At 35.1% G+C, this 21720-nt stretch overlaps 1 protein-coding gene across 10 annotated transcripts in view; it reads right to left on the bottom strand.

Moving 5' to 3' along the window:
- LOC109094865 (tensin-1-like) overlaps window positions 1-21720 on the bottom strand; it is a 228682-nt gene that overhangs the window by 168329 nt on the left and 38633 nt on the right. Inside the window, exon 1 of one of the 10 annotated variants that reach the window (XM_042731807.1) lies at window positions 17932-18229. The exons of 8 other annotated variants lie outside the window; for them this stretch is intronic. In XM_042731807.1, the coding sequence (XP_042587741.1) occupies window positions 17932-18027 (96 nt within the window). In that variant the 5' untranslated portion in view covers window positions 18028-18229. Of the gene's footprint in view, window positions 1-4851; window positions 5145-17931; window positions 18230-21720 lie in introns of those variants that run through there. One more of the 10 variants, XM_042731809.1, reaches the window with a different exon arrangement.

The following is a 21720-nucleotide window of genomic DNA, read 5'->3' on the forward strand; positions in this document are numbered from 1 at the left end:
CCTTTTAAGGGTTAAATAAAGTACAGTACAAAGGTGTACCTTTTGAAAAGGTATTATCCCAGTAACAGCTTTTGTATTTTTATTTATTTATTTTTTACCTGAAAGAGTAAGTCTTTTATCTCTGACAGATGCTGAATAAGAGTCAAAACTAGCAACCCAGCAAGATTGAGGATTAAGGGAAAGGGCAAAAGAGAGATGACAGAATAAAAGGGAAAATTGAGATATTATGGAAATACAGTGGTGATCAGGAGACATTCCAGAAAGCAGCTCCATTGACAGCAGTGGATTACTGAGTGGCTCTGCCCACTGAAGTGAACACTGCCTCGCATCATAAATCAACAGAGAAGGTTAAACACTTTTAATGTACTCAGAGGGGCGGCACAGTTCCCTCTGGACTGTCACTCATGGTTTAACTTTCCACACAGTGAATCACTACAGTGTCACACAGATGCAAAGCCTGTGCAATACAGCCACAAAAAGAAATTCCATATTATGCTATATGAGAAAATATTCTCAAACAACATTTTAGGTTTTTACCATTTGCTCTGAAACAGCTTAAATTATTTTCACCAATTCGAGAAACCACTCCTTCCTAACTTAATTCATAAGACAAATGCGGGAAAAATTCAAGTTAAAAATGACAGACAGAATGATAGAATGATAGTGAAAAATAATGAACTGACAAAGTGCACAAAACAATGACGAATCATGGAAAAAGTCTAATAACATCTAATGACAGTCTTTAGAAAACTTTACAGCCACATAACAAGCACAGTGAAATCACTGCGACACATGTAGCATAATTACACTTTGCCTGCAAAATCATCGCAAGCACATCTACTGTAGTATTCAAAACTGTATAGCTCAGCTTTAGTGCACACAAATACAGTACTCAGAAAACATGCACAACCTCTCGCAGACACGTGCCTAGAAGTACATGAAGAACCATGGCTGATCTATTACGAAGGCAAACCAGATGTTCTAATTTTGAATTTGCCAAAATTATAGGGGCCCTTCACAGGGAGCTTTGATAGAGGGACGAAGAGCTTGTAGAGCATGAGGTCATTAAAGTGGAATTCAAAAGCCAACAATGATGAGAAGTGCAAGAGTAAATCATACGCTGAGTGACTTCAAAGACCACAGACTCATTAGTCGGAGAAAATAAAACGTGATCTACTAGAAATGACTGCAGTGCACAGAGGGGAATGAATATGTACCTGAATATTAATTCTGTAAACAAATATTTATATTTATGAATATTTGCTGGTGCTTAACTGAATGGCTCAAAATAAAATAAAAATAATAAAAATAAAAATAAAAATAAAAATAAAATAAAATAAAATAAAATAAAATAAAATAAAATAAAATAAAATAAAATAAAATAAAATAAAATAAAATAAAATAAAATAAAATAAAATAAAATAAAAAATGTTGCCTTCAGTAAAAATGTACAGAACAGTTTCATGAGCCGCCCACAGACACTTCCAACACTGTACAGTGCAACTTGTTTGCTGTTGATTGATCTGGAGTGTTAATGGACATTGATCACTGCAATAAGCTCTTTGACTTCTCAGACAGCTCAAGATGCGTCAATATTTGCACTGGCTGAGTGGCAGAGAGCCGGCGTTTGTAAGCAAAACTTCATCTCAGAGGTCTTTATGCTAAATTAACATGATAACACTTTACAAGAATGTCTGATTTATATATAAATTGTTGATGGCCGTTGATTTGATGACAACATACATTTCTGGATGAACTAACCCTTTAACATTAATGCTTTATAAACAAAATATAAATTTATATCAATATATACACATTTTGAAACATTCAATATTAATATTACATTAATATTATTTATTTAAAATGAAAATTAAGATCAATGTTCATAGTTAGGTCATAATACCTAATGGACTAACTAATGTCGGCAAATTCAATTATTACCAATATTTTTTGCTTGTGATCAAACCTTCAATACTTTTGTTTCAACATACTTTCAAAGAAATTTATAAACAAGAGAGTGTCCAGCCCGGCTAGTCCTAAAAGTCTCAGACAGTTCATTTATAATTCAGAGTTTGGAGGAAGTGCATTCTGAGCTTTTAGGTATTGGATGTTGCCCGCTCTTTTTCTGTTACTTCTGCTTTGTCCTCTGCTGACATCAGGACAGCTTTCTCTTCGACATGTCTCTTTCCATTCACAATGTCATCTCTCCTCAGCAGGTAATCAAACCCATGCCAAGTATAGCGTTTGGGCCCAGGGATTTCGTTTTTGGATGCCGCTAGCAAATAAATCACATCTGCTTCATTCTGAGCGCCTGTTTCCCGCATCTTCTCGTCATATATGATGACATCTACAGCTGTAGACAGAGTCCTCCCCCCCAAAAACCACACCCCAACCAATGCCAGTGCAGCAGGACTGCAGAATCACAGTCTGAAACGCTCCCACTACATTCAAAAAGTGCCTGAGATTTAGGAGGATTTGGGATCCTTTTCCACTCCATTCACTAAAGCAGAATGCTAATTAAGAGACCAGAGAGGTCGGAGAGAGTGAATGACCAGAGAGAAAGAGGAGGGAGCACAACCATCGGCCGAGTGATAGTTAAAGGAATACTTCACCCAACAGTGACAACGTTGTCATCGTTTACTCACCCATCGAGCGAATGCCCAAGCTGCTGTTTTGCATGAAATGAAAGTGGATGTTAATTTATTCCATCAAGCTCCAAAAAGTAGTAAAAATGTAATCCATATGACTACATCTTAAGACGTATGATAGCTTTGTGTGACTGAAATTGAAATCATTATTCACTTTTATCATCTTCCCTTGTGAGATACATGTAGGTTACTGCAAATCTGAGACGCAAAAGTCTCCATTTAATCACGTTGTGGTTTAGGAGACAAAAATATTTTTAATTTTCTGTCCTTGAGGCCCAGAAGAATAATATATTGCTCTCTTTTATCTCAGGAGACTTAATGGCGTTCTCACAAACTTTATCTAAGACGCTTCTCTTACAATTCTTTAAAGACATAAATGGGACATTTGTTGAAATAAAGTGAAAGTATGGTGATATCAAATGAACATGAGAATTGGATGAGACCTATCGGAGTCTAAAAATAAATAAATTGGAGTAAATGGACTAACTTTTCAGCAAACTCACTTTGCAATGTGCCTCCTCTAGAATGTCAAAAGAAATCTAGACAAAGTCTCAAACTGTGCTCTGATTTGGCAAGACTCAAAAGCTTTGAGATAAGAATATGAACTTCTTCTCAACAAACTCTTCCACAGCGAAATCTGAGCTTGTGGTGCCTAAAAATGAACATCACAAGTAATGTCTCAATTGTTTCTCCAATACAAGATTAAAAGAAGAGCATTTATAAATACAGATTTTTGCACTTGCTTCTCCTGAGATTTTCTCCTGCTTCTCACATTTCAATTAAGTGAAAGTATAGAGATATAAAATGAACGTGAGAAATGGATGAGAAATATTTGAGCTTAAATAGTAATTTCAGACTTGACAGATTATTTTTGTAAATCTGATTATAGACCAAGATCTAATTCAGGACTTTTTCCTTTGGAGACACTTTACTCCATTTTAATCTCGCTCTTCTCTAAAACAAAGATCTTATCTTTATATTAGATAATCACTAATAATGATGACGTTTCCGGTCACTTCTGGAGCTCCGTGGTTTGAATCCAATGCATGGAAAAGAGCAGCTTGGACATTCTGCTACAACAATTCTGGCATGAATTTTCTTGAGTTTCAACGAGGTGAAAACTTTTAAACAAATCTTTTCTTCAAAACACAGCATAGAACAACAGGATAGTGAACGTCCAGAAAATACACCCATCTGCACCAAAACATAGCGAAACACTTAAAATGTGACATGCACAATTAAAAAAAGATCTGATCCAAGCTCTTATCAAATTCATTGATTTTTGCAAATGTAAATGCAGTCTCTGCTAAAAATAAAGTGAAAGTTTACTGACAGAAAATGAATATGAGAATTTAATAAATAGTCCCTTCTGGAGCTCAGCCATACTGTTGTTGCATGGAAAAGAGCAGCTTGGATATTCCACCACAAACATTCTGCCATGAGTTTAATGAGATGAACCAATGATGACAATGTTGAGCACACCATTTCTTAAAAACACAGCATATGGCGAACAGTCAAGCAACAGGCTAGTGAATGTCCAGAAAATACATCCATCTGCACCAAAACATATAGTGAAAGACACTTAAGCCCACTGCTCCAGCAAATCTAAATCTCTGAGTTCTTTAATCAAAGAAGTCTATACCACTTGTGCTCTATAGTGCATGCAGTATATGGTCTTCTGAAGCCGTATGACAGCTTTGTGTGACTTATATTTAATATTCACTTTTATCTTCACTTTGAGAGTTAAGTAGATTACTGAAAATTCAAGATGCAAAAGTCTCCATTTAATGCTGTGTTTGTCTAGAAGAAAAAAAAAATTGTAATTTTTCTATCCTTAAGATAGATTACTGAAAATTCAAGATGCAAAAGTCTCCATTTAATGCTGTTTGTCTAGAAGAAAAAAAAAATGTAATTTTTCTATCCTTAAGATTTCTATCCTTATGGGAGGCCCATAAGAAGCTCAGAAGTTGCTCTTTTTTAACTCAACAGACTTAACAGAGGTCTCAATGAGGTTGCATTTAAGTATCAACTTCATCTAAGATGCAGAAAATACATCCTTCTGCACCCAAACATAAAAACAGTTAAAACATGACGTGCGCAATGAAACAACCAGCACTGATCTAATTCATGGAATTATCCAAGAAAATGCAGTCTCTTCCCCAATCCCACCCATCCCAGTCAAGTGGACTGACCCACGGCTCACCCAGAACATGCAGGACAGGCAGACCCAGGTGCGTGCGCGGCCGGCCAGCGCGGCTGGCAAGTTGAGAGACACGGAGGGCATCACGAGATCAAGCTGATGGCTTCCTCTCCACTGGATCCTGCTCAGGACTCATAACTATTCCACACGCTGGTCCCACAACGCTCCACAGATCCATGACATGCTGAGGAGAGCTGCATCTACTGCCGCTGCTGTCCTCCTCGCCACTCTCTTATTCCAGACGCCCTCCCTCTCTCCGTCTCTCTCTCCCTTTTTGGGGTCATGTAGCTCAGCTCCACAGGAGAGAGGGGGAGGTGACTGAGAGCCTCTTTATTTCTCCCCACTGCTCTCCTTGTCGGCTCTAGCCCCTCCTCTCTCCATGTCTCTCTTCAGTCTTACTTTCATTCACATCTTCCACCCCCTGCTTTCCTTTCTAACCTCCCCCACGAGCAGATTTTCTCAAAGTGTGCTCGCTCGTTCTCATCTCCATCTCCTCTCGCTTCTCCTGCAGTTAAATATACCTACAGGAAAGAAACATCGGAATTGTTTCTTCTAATTAAGTCACCTGCATCTCAGATTTTGTCTCCTGAGAAAAGGGCTGGGTAATGTCACATGTGTCTAGAGTTTCAGATAAGAGAAGAGATCTCAACACGATAGCTGTGAGTCAAATGATTGAGATTTGAATATGAACTTGAATACTGTCAACAAATTCAAATGATCTGACAGTAAAATGTTTGTCTGTGCTACGACGAATGAAAAATCACAAAAAGGATTCTTTGATATCTCAATGGCTTCTTATAACTGGAGATGAAAAATATATATGAACTTTATCTCAACTCATCCAAAGCCAAATTATCTGAGTTATGAATGAGCAATCTCTGAGTGTGAAAATGCTTTTTTGGGGTACGACAGATGAAATGTTGAATGAATAAATGGATTTGAACTTTTGTTTTGCAGACTTTCAGCAATCTCTTTTTGCAATGCATCTACATTCAATGCATGTCAACAATGTCTCAAACTGTGCACTGATTTGCAAAGACTTTAAAAGCCTGGATATTTGAATGTAAATTTCATTTGAATCTTTCTCAACAACTCTTAAAAATTCAAATGAACAGAGCATGAAAACAGAACTCAACATTTTTCATCAGATTTTTCCACATTAATTTGACAACTCCAATTTCTTACTGGATGCCAAAAATGTGCTGAAGGTGAAAAAAAAAATAAAACATAAAACAACTTAAATGAAGTTCATACTTCATTAACAACTCCATTAAGTCTCCTGAGTCATAAAGGAGGAACCAATTGTTCCACACATTGTTCCTCTAGGCACCTAGGAAACTCACAAATAATTGCTTTAATATCAATATTTTCTCCAGAACAAGATTGAGATTAGGTCTCCCATATCTCAGGAGACAAATCCAAATGCTCTTCTGTGTCATACGCGCCACAAGAATGCGCTGTTTTCATTCAAATCAAAGCTAAATACATGTAGAAACAGTGCATCCTTGTAGTGCGGCTGATACAGAAGAGCATACACAGCATACGGTGATATGGAGAGACACAGAGGAGACCCCTGACAAAGGAATTAATGAATAAAGTCATTATTTTTGTTTTCTTAGCTTACAAAAAGTGTTGCTTCATATAACCCAGATTGCACATCTGATGGCAGATGGAGTATTCTGACGATGACTTTCATACCTTTTATGGACCTTGAAACTGTTATTTACTTGGAAGTCTATGGGACAGTCTCAAGCCTCCAGGTTTTTATCCAAAATATCTTAAATTGTTTTCCGAAGACGAACGGAGCTTTTACAGGTTTGGAACGACATGGGGGTAACTGATTAATGACAAAATTTTATTTTGGGGTGGAGTATCCCTTTAAATACTTAAACATCATTGCAAAGTCTCTTTAGTTATAGAAAGCAACCTTTAAGCAACTACACCGTTCCAAATACACAGAAGAAAGAAACTGCTTTAAAATCTTGACTGGTTTCCCCAAGCAAAAAGATTAAATGGAAAACAAATTAAGATGTTAACTTCTTAGATTTGCAGTAATTTCACATGTCTCCTCTAAACTCAACAATGTCCCAAACCATGCTCAGATTAGACCTGACAGACATTAGACAGTCTACAATCAATACTTCAATATGAACTTAATCATTTCTCATTAGATTCATCAAGCTATGATCCAAAATATACTCTATACATTAAGGTTATAGGCTCTACACTTATACTGCATGTCAACTACAGTCTCATTTGTGTTTTTAGGTCTCCTGTGAATTTTAAAAGAAACCGAATCGATTTTTAAGTGACATGATTGAGAACTCCCTAAGCCTGGAAAGAGAGCAACCTCAGAGCAATGAAATTTTCCTCTGGGTCTGCAAATCTCCTTTAATGCCACGGCGACATGCCTCTGCCCCAGATATCAGTGAGGCTGCGAGCTACTGCTTTTCTGGGGCTATGACGCAGCCATCAAACAACAGTAACCCAAACAGCAAACAGAGCAGAGCTGAGAGCTTCATTACAGAGGCACATCAAACCTTCACCGGCCTGCCAGAGGGGAAGGTGGTCTCACTGTGGGTGTCTGTCTTTCTCTGGATGATGTCTCTAATCCCTTGCCATTTCCTCTTCATCACACTGATGAGATAAAACCTCTCCTGGGGTCAGCGCTGTTTGCTTTCACAGACATTCACCCTGTCCATCATGGCACACGGTGGACACATTTGTAATTGGGGGATGCATTAGCCGCAGACGAGCTAATTCAGGCAGTCAGGCTGAACGAAAATGCCTGTAAACAAGGTAAATGTCTAGGATGGTAAATCTCGGCTGCAGAAACTCTCATGAGGAAGTCACCAAAGGTAGAGTTGACTCTTTTTAATCTCTATCATCTACAAGCAAACAATGTCACATTTACAGAGTGATGAGGGCTTTTGGGAAAGATCAAAATAACAGGATTTGCCACAATGTACAATAAATATTTGAAAGATAATCAAAGAGCTTTGCTCTGGTACTCAGATGCAAGTAGACTACACATCCACTAGCAGAACTAGGTGTGCTTGGATAAGTTGTTTGTTTGTTTGTTTGTTTGTTTGTTTGTTTTTAAAGATTAGAGTAAAGGTAAAGCTTAAGGATTAATAATAATAATAATAATAATAATAATAATAATAATAATAATAATAATAATAATAATAAAATAATAATAATAATAATAATAATAATAATAAATGTTACATGGTGAAAACTAAAATGTAATAATAATCATAATAATCATAATAATAATAATAATAATAATAATAAATAAGTATAATAATAATAAATAATAATAATAATAATAATAATAATAAAACAGTTTTTGTTTACATAATATATGAGTGTGTACTGTGTATGTTTATTTTGCATATATAGCTGTCAAATGATTAATCGCATCCAAAATAAAAGTTTTTGTTTACATAATATATGTGTGTGTTCTGTATATTTATGTTAAAAAAATATACAGGTAAACACACATGCATGTATATATTTTAGAAAAATATGTTATGTTTATATATAAAAAATTTATTTATTTATAATGTAAATTATATGAATAAAAATATAGACATGTAAATACATGTAAATATTTTCAAAATATATACTGTATGTGTGTGTATTTATATATATATACAAAATGTACTCAAAACACAAACATATATTCTGCAAACAAAAACTTATATTTTGGATGTGATAAATCAGGAATAATCATTTGACAGCACTAGTAGCAGTATTACTATAATTAGTACTAATATGAATATTATATATTAATACAATAATTAAATTAATAAACATAAATCACCACCATCATCATATTAATCAATACTAATCATAATTATATAATTGTTAATATTGTTCATAATGAGCATTATAATGAATAATAAAAAAAAAAAAAAAAACAAAAAAAAAAAATAATAATAATAAAATTTAATATAATAAAGTAGTAGTAGTATTAATAATAGTACTGTCAAACAACTAAACATAATAATAAAAACAACAACAACAATAATATTCATAATTTTAGAAGTAATAATAGTATTAAAAATCTACAAACACTAATAGACTGGCCATTTGTTGTTGGATTAATCAGTTGGTCAAAAAGGTTGACTAATTGCTATTAAATTGCACTTTGCTATTTGTTTTGAGTCAGAGTCTGTGGAATAAACAAATTATAATCATATTCATAAAATTTTTTATGACAAAATGTACACACATTTCACTGAACTACTGATCCCAGTGGAACAATTATCCACACCAGTAATGTGGCAGGAATTAATTAAATTATCTTCCCATCCCTAAACAGCACATAACAACAAAACATAGCATTTTTCTTTTCTTGTCCAAGTGCATTGCTTAACGAGAATAAATTGCAAAGTGGACCAGAATTTATGCTGATAGTCAAAAATGTAGCTATGTAGGCAATGTTTGCAAAGGCTGACGAAACAAACTTTTATGGAGAATGGAAGATTCATGCACAATTACCTGCGAGATGTGCAGGCCAAATGATAAAACCGAAATAAGTGTGGGGTTAGTTTGATTAAGTTTGTCACAATGAAAACCATCCGGTTCCCAACAGCACCTCGGAGCCTGAGGCTGTAAAAGCCTTCATTTTTATTCTTCAAGCAGATCAATCCCTTTATGAGATCCGCGCTGGTCAATAGACCGGCTAAATATACACACGCTGAACGGCCGCGATGCGCTTTCACTCTATTTCGAGAACATGAATCAGATGAGAAGCAATACAATATAGGGTATAATATCCGGCCTCAGATGCAGCGCATTAGAGGAGATTGGGGTCAAAACGGGCAGAAAAGGGACGATTTGAAGAGCTGAGCTTTTCTTCACAGATGGAAGGAACTTGAAGAACACAGATGAAGTGAATGAAAGGGCAGAGTCATTTATCTAAGGCTGATGATGTAATGAATATTCATAATGAATTTGTTTTAATTTGCTAACAATATGCTAGCGGTCAAATGTTTGAAATAATTACTTTTAATGTTTTAAAAAAAAGTCTATCATGCTTACCAAGGCTGCATTTTTTTTATTATAAAATATAGTAAAAAAAAAAAAAAAAAAAAAAAAAGTAATATAGTGACATATTATTACTATTTACAATAACTTTTTTCTATGTGAATATATTTAAAAATGTAATTATTTATTCCTGTGATGCAAAGCTGCATTTTCAGCATCATTATACCAGTCTTCAGTGTCACGTAATCCTTCAGAAATCATGCTAATATCGTCTCTGACTAAAATTAAGCTACATTATAAGTCAAACAGTGAGTTTGATAAATGACCAATTAATCAATTAAAAAAAAAAAGTCTGATTCAACAATACACATGAAAAACTGTTGAAATCATTCTGTTTTACTGTTTAAAAAAATTGCACTTATATACACGCATATATATATATATATATAGATATATATATATATATATATCTATATATATATATATATATATATATATATATATATATATATGGCTGCATCTGGTGCCTTGATAAAATTAGCTTGTCTATTTTCAAGCACGAACAAAATAAGTACACAGACTATAACCAGAATAAACTTAAACCGCGTACAGTATTAAACCACAGCCCTCCAAGACCCCAACACCCTCACTACAGCAAGCAAACAACATCCTCTCTGTCTGATAGCAGAAAAACAATGAAAATGCCAAGCTGTCTTTACTGTAATAGCAAACACTGCAATGGAAATATGAGAACACAACCGAGTAACTCGAGCTTCTCATAACAGTCCACAGGTATCCGCGCAGATACAGTATCTCCAGATGAACAGCTCAAAGCTTGTATGACCAGACAAAGTCCTGGTTTACAAGGCATATTTGCAGTTTCACAAGGTAAAATGTAAATGAGACCTGGATCAAGGTGTTGGATCACCAACTTAAAATAAGCTACCCAAATGTCTCTTAGCTGGTGAAAAGTGAGAATATTCAAACCATTCTTCACACAACACATGAAAATGCCAGTGAGGTCTTTAAATGTTTAGTTTCTGTCTCCCACAGAGGCAGGTCACAATCGGACAACTAATACACACATACACAAACTCAGCTTTATTGTATTTATTATTTTCTCTAAACTGAACGACACCTCTTTACTACTGTCATTGCAATCATCAATTCAGACAAAAAAGACAAAACCAGTGATGCTGTATCTTCAGGTTGTGTGTTTGCATGCGACGGGCTGTAAATCAGAGAGGGGAAGAAGAGGTCACGACACAAAGACACCGATACGCACAGTCAACATGCCACTTTACAGCTTTGCACAGTCAGATAAGAGCTGCAGAGAGGAAACGCTCTGGAGATGTGATTACAGTAACCTATGCTTTGAGTGCAGAAGAAAGGCTCCTGCACATTTCTGTGCTATAGACCAATAACCTGAGAGAACCAGAGCAGCCAGAGTGACTCCTAGTGGCCCCGATGAGTACTAAGGAAGAACAGGCTCCATTTAGATTAAATAGGGTTGAGATGAATCTTTTCTGAACTTTGGAAACATTACTGATCAGTCCTACCTTATAAATTTACTGTCCAACATACTGTATTATGAAACAAGCTTTTGCCCTTTTTTAGTTTAAGTCAAGGGATGTTTTAATAAAATTTTCTGTTAAAATGATTATAGAAAATGGTATAAAACATGGCTAAAACAATGCACTTTTTAATAGTTAACGTATAACATCAGTACAGACATTTTTAAAACTCTGTTTCTTTTTTATTCACAACCTCAAACGATAATCTATGTATTGAGTCAAGTCAAAATGAATATTTTTTCCTCCTTACAGATTACAATCTTATCACATTCTGAAGTCTTTGTTGTTTTTAATCACATTGCTGCATAAATGAATTTCTTTAAAAAAAAAAAAAAAAAAAAAAAACAGCAGATAAAAATCTCCAGCAATGTCACACTTCATTCCAGCCCAAAATATCCAATACATTTTTACCACTTCATGAGCGCAAAACCAGTGCAGACGAACTGAACTCTGACATTCTATGGCACTCTAGTGTGAAAATGCCCTTAAACTAAAACAAAAGTGTTCATTCCAGCCCAAAATATCCAATACATTTTTACCACTTCATGAGCGCAAAACCAGTGCAGACGAACTGAACTCTGACATTCTATGGCACTCTAGTGTGAAAATGCCCTTAAACTAAAACAAAAGTGTCAACTGTCACACCAAAAAACAGACCAAATCATTGCAGACGTACACGAGCATCAGAGCCTGAAGATGATCTGAGCAGCAGCGCTGGAGGAGGAGTCTGAAAAACACATGGCATAAATCAAATCCATCAACATGGCTTCGACCTTCAGCGCAGTCCTCCTTCCTTTCAGATAAAACACAGGCATTATTCTTATTGCCTCCATTATGGAAATAAAGCTTTCTCTCTGAGCGGATAGTCTGTGTCAAACAGGGTCAAGTACAGGCTGGGGACCGTCCTGACTGAGATGGAGCGACCGCTTTATAGCTAGAGGACAGGGATCAGGATGAAAGGAGCAGAGGAAGGAAGTATGGGAGGGCAGGAAATGATGAGAGAGCAGGGCCTGGTGGAAGAAATGTGACGTCTAGTAGAGATTTTGCTACTGTGGTAGATACCGTATATATATTTACATGTGAGAATGATGAAGAAACATGGATTAATGTGGAAATACAGAGCAGGCTGTGTATCAGACAACTTGATTCAAGGGTTAGTTCACCCAAACATGAGAACCTCATGTCATTTCAAACCCGTAAAACCTTTGTTCATCTTCAGAACACAAATTAAGATATTTTTGATGGAATCTGAGAGCTTTCTGACCCTCCATAGACAGCAATACAACTGAAATGTTCAGAAACATAGCAAGGAGATCTGTAAAATAATCCATGTGACATCAGGGGTTCAACCGTAATTTTACGAAGCTACGAGAATTAATTAACAATATTATATATATAATTTTTTTTTTTTTCCAGTTAATGTTTATTTTATTTCAAGTAATGAAACATTTTAGTTTTAGTTAACAACAACAATATTAACGCTGGTAAGAACATGTGAAACACAAGTTAAAACTGTATAACCTAAATGTTTTTTCTATGCAGTCAACTTTTATTCAACAAAAACTGGTTTTTACACTAAAACCAAGGAAGGACATGAATCAAGCGTGTACGAGTAAATGAAAGCATATAGAAAATATGACTTGTTTTCAGTTACTGTGTTTTGAACTGAAGTGACATCACTTGTTGAATTACTTGAGTATTACTTTATAACCCCAGCAAACACACACACACACACACACACACACACACACACACACACAGCATCTGCTCCTCTCTTCTATCCATGGAAAACAATGAAGACACACCCACTCTAACTACACGTGTAACAGCACGTTTTCCTGAGTGGTCTTTCTAAAAGGAGTAGCACGCAGACACACACACACACACACACACACACACACACCTTCCAAGCAGAACACAATGACTATCAGTAAAAACACGAGGCTCTGGATACTCCTGTGGTTTTATGTCATTCTGACCTATTACACACCACCGCTGCGAGAGCCAAAGCAAACTAGCAAACCCTACGCTTATCAAACTTATCTTGCTTGAAAACGCAGGATATCCAGGCAGTTCTGTAATCAGTATTTTGTGGGCGTCAGATCAGTGTGCTTCTCTGCTTGTCAAACTTTTATGTAACATGTTTGTTTATGCGCTTTCAAAGGAACCAGTGCGTCAGCAGCTTCTCGTCAAAGGCTCATGGGTATGTTATGTTATCTCATCCACAGCAACTGTGGGAACTCCATACTCACATAATTGCATGATACCCAATACATAACAAACTGCTATTGCTAATGAAAAGTGCCCCATGACTTAATAACATTACTCACACCACCCTGATGAGCTCCATCCTTTGACATTGTAAGTAAATGTGTAATGTAATATGCTCAGGACAATGCTTTAAAGAATGAGAAAACAAGACCAAACATTTTCAGATTAAGCTGTAACATCTGCTCCATTCAAAGACCTTGTGAGACGCCTGCATACTTAAAACAAAAGTGTACGTATATATGTAATAAAATGTCAAATATTTATTATTTTGCTTATCCTTATATTTAAAATGTATATATAAAACAATAATATATTTGAAATGCAGATAAAATGTATAAACAATGGTCAATCATAATTACATATACAGAAATATTTAATAAAAAATATATTTCTATAGTATATTTCTATTTCATATATTATTATATATATTTAATATAAATAGATTTAATATAACATTTTATTTTGCGTGTGTATTTAAAACGTATCGAAAATATAAAAAATGTAACATTACACAATGTTTAAATAGTAACACTTATTAAGTTTAACAAATATATATATATATTATATATATATATATATATATATATATATATTAAATACAAAATTATATTACATTATATACAGTATATACAGTGTGTGTGTGTGTGTTGTGTATATATATATATATATATATAATATATTATATATATATATATATATATATATATATATTATAGCTAATATACCTAAAAAATAAGAATAAATAAATATAGATATTAATAATAATAAAATTATTTATTGCTGAGAAATACAATGTAGCAATTCAGTATTGAACACACAACTGGAGCAGTGGGCAGCCATTTATTTTGCGGCTCCCGGGGAGTAGTTGGGGGTTCGGTGCCTTGCATAAGGGCACCTCAGTCGTGGTATTGCTGGCCCGAGACTCGAACCCACAACCTTAGGGTTAGAAGTCAAACTCTCTAACCATTAGGCCACGACTTCCCTCTGTGTGTGAGCGATGTGTGTGTGTAGGTGTGTGCGTGTTTTTGGGACATATCAGGACACAACTTTGTATAATGACATGGGTATGACACAGGTATTACAAGGTGAGGGTGACTTATGAGGACATAACCCATGTCCCCATTTTTCAAAACGCTTATAAACCATACAGAATGAGTTTTTTTGAGAAATTAAAAATGCACAAAATTTCCTGTAAGGGGTAGGGTTAGGTGTAGGGTTGGTGTATGGCAATAGCACACACAGTTTGTAAAGTATAAAAACCATTACGCCTATGGAATGTCCCCACAATTCACAAAAACAAGCATGCTTGTGTGTGTTTGTGTGTGTGTGTGTGTGTCAATAAAAAGCAGTGCATTAATATAGAACAGTGATTAAACTGACCTGGAATTACCTATGCATTAAACGGTTTTACTGCATACCTGCCAGCCAATCCAAATTGAGTATTCAAACAGACCACGGTAAAATTAAAACTATAAAATTATACACCGCTATCACTCTCAAAACTCTACTTTGTGTTTGTGGCCAGCGTGGATTTAACAAAGGATGTGCTCAGAGACGGTGTTAAGGACATGACGTCCATCTCAGATGACCTCGTCTCCCTCTGTCAAGTGTGTGAGTGGCGTTTAATTTACGAGCAGTAAGGACATTAGGTAAATGAGAGGAAAAGTGATTAATCTTGCCCAATGATAAATGCAAGAAGAAAAACAGCAAGGAATGTTATCAAAATGCCAATATCCTATAATTGATTTTAGGGTGAAAGAGAAATGCCTGCTAAGATTACATTATGTCCAGCATCTCTCTTTATGTACAGACAGCCGGGCAGGACATACTGACATTGTTTCTTAATTGAAGCCGTCTCTGCCACTAATGTCACTAAAGAAATTTGCAAAAAAATACAGTTTAAAAAAAGTCCAGATCGATTTTTCACTAGAATAATCTGCAAACTGGACCAGATTTTATGTTACAAGTCTAATGACAGTGTTCACCGCGTCCTCATTATCATGACGGCTGGTAATATCCGCCACTGTTGTATGAACACTCGTAAATACATCTGACCCTTTTGTCCGTGTCTCTTTTGCCTCTACACATGTCTGGGGTCTCTGTAGATGCATGATTTGTGGCCAGACCTGCAGATAGAAGCACAAAGATGTTTCTGGCCTACCACCAAGCAGCCTGGTCTCATAATATCAAAGCAAAGTGCAGACTGTGAGGAGCAATCACCAAATTCAGTATTGTACCAAAACCCATCAATGTGAGAGGTTCTGCAGGGAGCCATGATAAGCGTTGGGTTGTATGGTGGCCTCGAGCCAATGTGGAAATGGTACAATGGTCTGTACTCTGCAGATATCGACTGCTCTTTATACATGCTGAGTGATCGTTTGACATGCATTGATTGTCATCCAGCAAACGTTACACTTTGCGCCAACAGTCGAAGACGAAAGATACGATTGTAAAAGAAGATGAATAATGTCTGAAACATACACTTTGTGTTTCAAAAGGTCTCATCACTTTCACAACACAATGAAATTAGTCATTTACATTTTATATTTATGCAAATAGTCAACTTGCATGGACTGACGGAATATTCATTGTCCATTTAATAGACTGAATCTTTACTGTTTTATCAGTTCATGAATTGTGCTCGCACCTATTGCCCTGTGTTGACATAATCTAGTGTTTCTTTAGATGCGGTTTCTTCATGCAACACCGTTGCACTTTAAATGGAAATATAAAATGTTTAATGTTTTTGAAAGAACTCTCTTATGCTCATCAAGGCTGCATTTATTTGATCATTTAAATACAGTAAAAACAGTAATATTGTGAAATTTGATTACAATTTAATATAACTGTTTTCTATTTAAATCATTTTAAAATGTAATTTATTTCTGTGATGCAAAGCTGAATTTTCAGCATCATTACCACAGTCTTCAGTGTCACATGATCCTTCAGAAATCATTCTAATATGTTGATTTGAGGCTGAAGAAACATTTCTTTTTTATTACTAAGTGTTGAAAACAGTTGTGTTGCTTATTATTTATGTGAATAATGAAAATTATTTTTGTGGATTCTTTGCTCAACAAAAAAAGATCAATAGAACAGCATTTATTTGAAATAGAAATCATTTGTAAGATTGTAAATGTCTCACTGCCACTTTTGATCAATTTAATGCACCCTTGCTGAATAAAAGTATTTATTATAATATCATCTATTAATATTAATCTATTAATATCATCTATAATATCATCTATTAATATCACCTATTAATATCAATACTAATATTAAGAGAAAAGTTAAATGTAAATCTGAAACAATAAATTAAAAGTGCAAGAGAGACAGAAAAGTGAAAAGATGAAGATGTCTGATAAAGTTTGCATTTAACATTTACATGAAGCATTTGACCAATCCTCTGCTATTAAAGAGAACCTATATATCAAGCACAAGCAAAAAGAGTCACTCAGATACTGTAGTTCTCAAAAAGTGTCTTAAACCATTTATAGTGAAGTGATAAGAGTGAGTAGTATTCATACATATTAATTTAATTATTTCAGAAATATTATTGCATCTGAATGCCAAATTATCCATTACAGCAACCCTTTCTTGTGGTAACACAGCCTGTTATAAGATGTGAGATTTCAAACGCTCCAAAAGAGGGATGAAACTACACCTACAGTACTCCTCATCTGAACCGCACACAAATTTCCACTTAAATCCACTGGACAGCACAGAGGGAATCCATTTAGCACCAAAATCAACTTATAGTACAATTTGGAAAGAGCATCGCCGCCCTTTTCAATGGGATATTTATCCAGACACATTCATTTATGTCTAAAGTGAATGCAAACAGATGTAAATATTATATATATATGTCAGATCAAGACTTCCTAGTTTTACAGAGCTTTACAAGCTAAATGTCAAAATAGAAACAATACAGTCATGCACACTAGCAGCTCATTGTTATGATAATCAATTGAGTGGCTGTGAAAGCGCCCGGCCAGCTCAAGATGAAATTTTACAACCTGCAATATCTCAAATATACCACAACCTCTAGATATTAAAGGGCATCCACTCAAGCAAAGTGTTGCTGCTGCAAAAACTGACACGTCCTCTTAGTGATTGACATTGTGGATTATGGCGTGTCATCCGGTGAAGAACAAACATGGAAATGCACTAACTAGTCTAAAATGATAAACACGAAAAGCAATGGTTCACGTAACAGCACTTGAGGAGGATGCAGGCTTACCTTCCCTGCCTTGGACAGTTTGAGTGGAAAGAAGCAAAAGAAGAGGAACTTCGCCCAGTTGAGAAGAGCTGTCAAGCACCAGTTCAAATGGGCCATCCTGGTCCGTACCTTGTACCCTGAACGTCCTTCTACGATATCCCAACACACTCGATTTAATTACGGTCCTGTCACAAGGATAAAAGGAGCCAGCCTACGAATCCAAAGTCAAACTACCAGTCCGTCTTCACTCACTTGCTCGGTTGTCTCTCAACGGGGCGTCCCTGAGAGCAGCGCTCGACTCAGGTTGGCTGTACCCCTGATGTGAGTGCATGTGGAGGGTTGCTGCTGCCTCTCATTTACTGGATGCTGCAGAAGCAGCGGAGAGGAGGGGGAACGGAGCGGAGGGGGTTGGGAAGGGGTAAACGGCGTTCATCACCGACAGAGAAACACAAGGGATCATTGCTGGAGACCAAAATTATTACTCGGCCAGCACTAAATGCAAACTAAAATGTTGGCAAGTAAATACCAGATGACTGGTAACTTTCTGGCAATCTCCAATCACAAAATGACCCTCGCTGATAGTAAGTGATTTTCACAATTCAAATCCAAACTAGAACTGCCTACTAAAGAAAATGCATCTTCCAACAACTTTTTCCATTTACTTTACTAAAGGACACAATGAATTCAATGGAGGAATAGAATAGAATAGAATAGAATAGAATAGAATAGAATAGAATAGAATAGAATAGAATAGAATAGAATAGTTCTTAAATAAAGATTCATGCATCTTATAACAACGTTTCCCATTCGATTTACTAAAGAACACAGTAGAGTAGAATAGAGTAAAGTAAAGTAGAGTAGAATATCAAACACTGAAACTGCATATTAAAGAAAATTTATCATATAACATTTTTTCCATTGGATTTACTAAAGAAGACAGTGGAATAAAATGGAATCGAATATGAAATCAAACACCAAAACTGCCTACTAAAAAAAACTGCATCTTATAACAACTTTTCCATTGGAATTACTAAAGAACACAGCAGAATAGAATAGAATAGAATAGAATAGAATAGAATAGAATAGAATAGAATAGAATAGAACTACTATAGAAGAATAGAATAGAATAGAATAGAATAGAATAGAATAGATATTGCCTGAGCATGTAAATTTGTCATGCATATGAAACATTGAATAATTCACTAAAGATTCGCAAACAATATGAAATCAAACACCAAAACTGCCTACTAAGAAAAACTGCATCTTATAACAACTTTTCCATTGGAATTACTAAAGAACACAGCAGAATAGAATAGAATAGAATAGAATAGAATAGAATAGAATAGAATAGAATAGAATAGAATAGAATAGAATAGAATAGAATAGCCAACTAAAGAAAATTTGTTTTCCATTGGTTTTACTAAAGAATATAGCATATAACAGAATAGAATAGAATAGAAATTGTCATAGCTTGTACTTAATAGTCATGAAGATGCTCTATGTTGCAAAGAAAGTCTTAAAGTTCTGAAAAATAGGCTTTATGTTCTTTAAGCAAAATATAAATATATTGTGAATATTAAAACCAGCCCTGGTGGAGACATCACTTTGATTGAAAATACCATAACATCATATCCACTGGTAAAATGGAGAATGACATGTAAAAATGAGCACATGAAATGGTGTACAGCACCCCAGGGAGATCCCAGGAAGGAGTAACATAATTAAGATTGACTAGCTTTTACAAATTGCAAAATGGGCTTGCTCTTGACCCGGTGGGACATTTCTGTTGGTCTGAGTAAACGTTCTCATTAGGAATATTAAGAATAACAGATTTCACAACAGACTCACATCGGATGGATACATTATGCTTGTCAAAAGAGCAATGTGAACTAAAAGAGCAGTTGATGAAATATATATTAGCCAGTAGTAAATAAAGAAAATTTATATAGAATCTTAAATCTAAATGTCAACACAACACAGTTTAAAAGACAAGGATTTTATAGCAGATGAAGAACAGAGGAGAAACAGCTGATACCACAATGCCTCAGTTACTACATGACAAATATGACCAGTGTCAAATTTAGAGGACAACTGCACCACCCCATAAAAACACACCAGCATTCAAAGCAAAAATTAAAATTTTAGGCATAACAGCAAACCAGCAACGCATTGTGACAAAAACCTATTCAAAATACGCTTACAATCCAACCCTAAAAAAGAACAAATTAAAATAATAAAAATATAAACTATTCACTATTCTATTTCACTGTTTTGTTAATATGCATGTGTGATGTGTTCACTGTAAAAAAAAAAATTATAATAATAATTTAAAAATTAAAAATTAAAAAACTGTAAAAAAAAAAATTAGAAACTTACAGAATTCTGTAAAAATAGAAATACAAATCTGTCAGAATTTCAATAATCAAAGTCAGAATTGTGAGATGTAAAAAGCAAAAACAATATATACACACGTGTGTGTGTGTGTGTGTGTGTGTGTGTGTGTGTGTGTGTGTGTATGTATATATATCTTTTTTTACACAGTACCCCGTCTTAGGATGCCGCTATAGTTCACTGTATCAATTTCCTCTCAGTTAAACGCAGCATGCATCTATCACATTACAAAGCTGGAAGTGGATGTGGCATGTGCCTACGATCAAACAACTTCAATCTTCTGCATGAGTGCCTGTTTTATCGAGACAGAAGAGAAAATAGGGTTCATATGACATTCAGTTTATAGAATCTCTTTTTTGGAAACACTAGGAAAAATAGACAAAGGGGGGGAGGACAGTTTTTGGATAGGATGCTGAGCAGACTGTGACTAATTCAGTGGTGATTTCAGACCGGACTGGCTGCGGGAGATATAGAGTCTGGTTCAGAGCCAGACTACAGCAGCCAATATCATCTTCACAATGCTATATGCATAATGTACATAATGGGATGATTCTGTTGATTTAGGATGTCACACAATAGAATGAGGGTGCTTTTCTGGAAATACAAATCAAAGCACACCACGGCCACAAAAAACTCTGCTGATATGATCAGAAATAGCTGCATACACAGAACTTTTAAAGTAAAACCTCCAACAAATGCATGTGTGAAATACTGTTGTTGTTTTTTTTTGTTGTTGTTGTTTTTTACATTTTATTCATCAGAGACAATGAAGAAAATGTATCATGGTTTCCACAAAAATATAAAGCAGCACATCTATTTTGAACATGGATAATGATAAGAAATGTGCCTTGAGTACCAAATCAGCATATTAGAATGATTTCTGAAGGATCATGTGACACTGAAGACTGGAGTTATGATGCTAAAAAAAAAATCAGCTTTGCATCACAGGAATAAATTACAAATAGAAAACAGTTATTTCAAATTGTAAAAATATTCCACAATATTACCTTTTTTTTTACTGTATCTTTCATCAAATAAATGCATAAGAAACTTCTTTAAAAACATTTAAAATTTTGTATTTTGAGATATTTTAATATATAATGTAATATATGACATAATATATTCTACATAAAGTTATTGAAAGTAAGATAATTATTAAAATTGCTTATACAGCTTCTTTATTTTGTCTTATGTTCACTTGCTAACCCTAACCCAGCCTGACCAGCTGATACCAACCCCCCCCCCCCCCCATATTGTCCATATTAAATTAGTTCCTCACAAAAAGTAGCTTAACAAATTTCCATCAGCAGAGTCTCTGGACAGATATCCATCAGCTGCCAAGCCTTCGCTCAGTGTCTGCATGTACTAGCCATAAAATCACAGAGGATGTGGCTCTGCTGGCTTTATGAGAGGGAAATG

The sequence above is a fragment of the Cyprinus carpio genome, chromosome B9 (assembly GCF_018340385.1).
Source record: "Cyprinus carpio isolate SPL01 chromosome B9, ASM1834038v1, whole genome shotgun sequence".
Taxonomy (NCBI): Eukaryota; Metazoa; Chordata; class Actinopteri; order Cypriniformes; family Cyprinidae; genus Cyprinus; species Cyprinus carpio.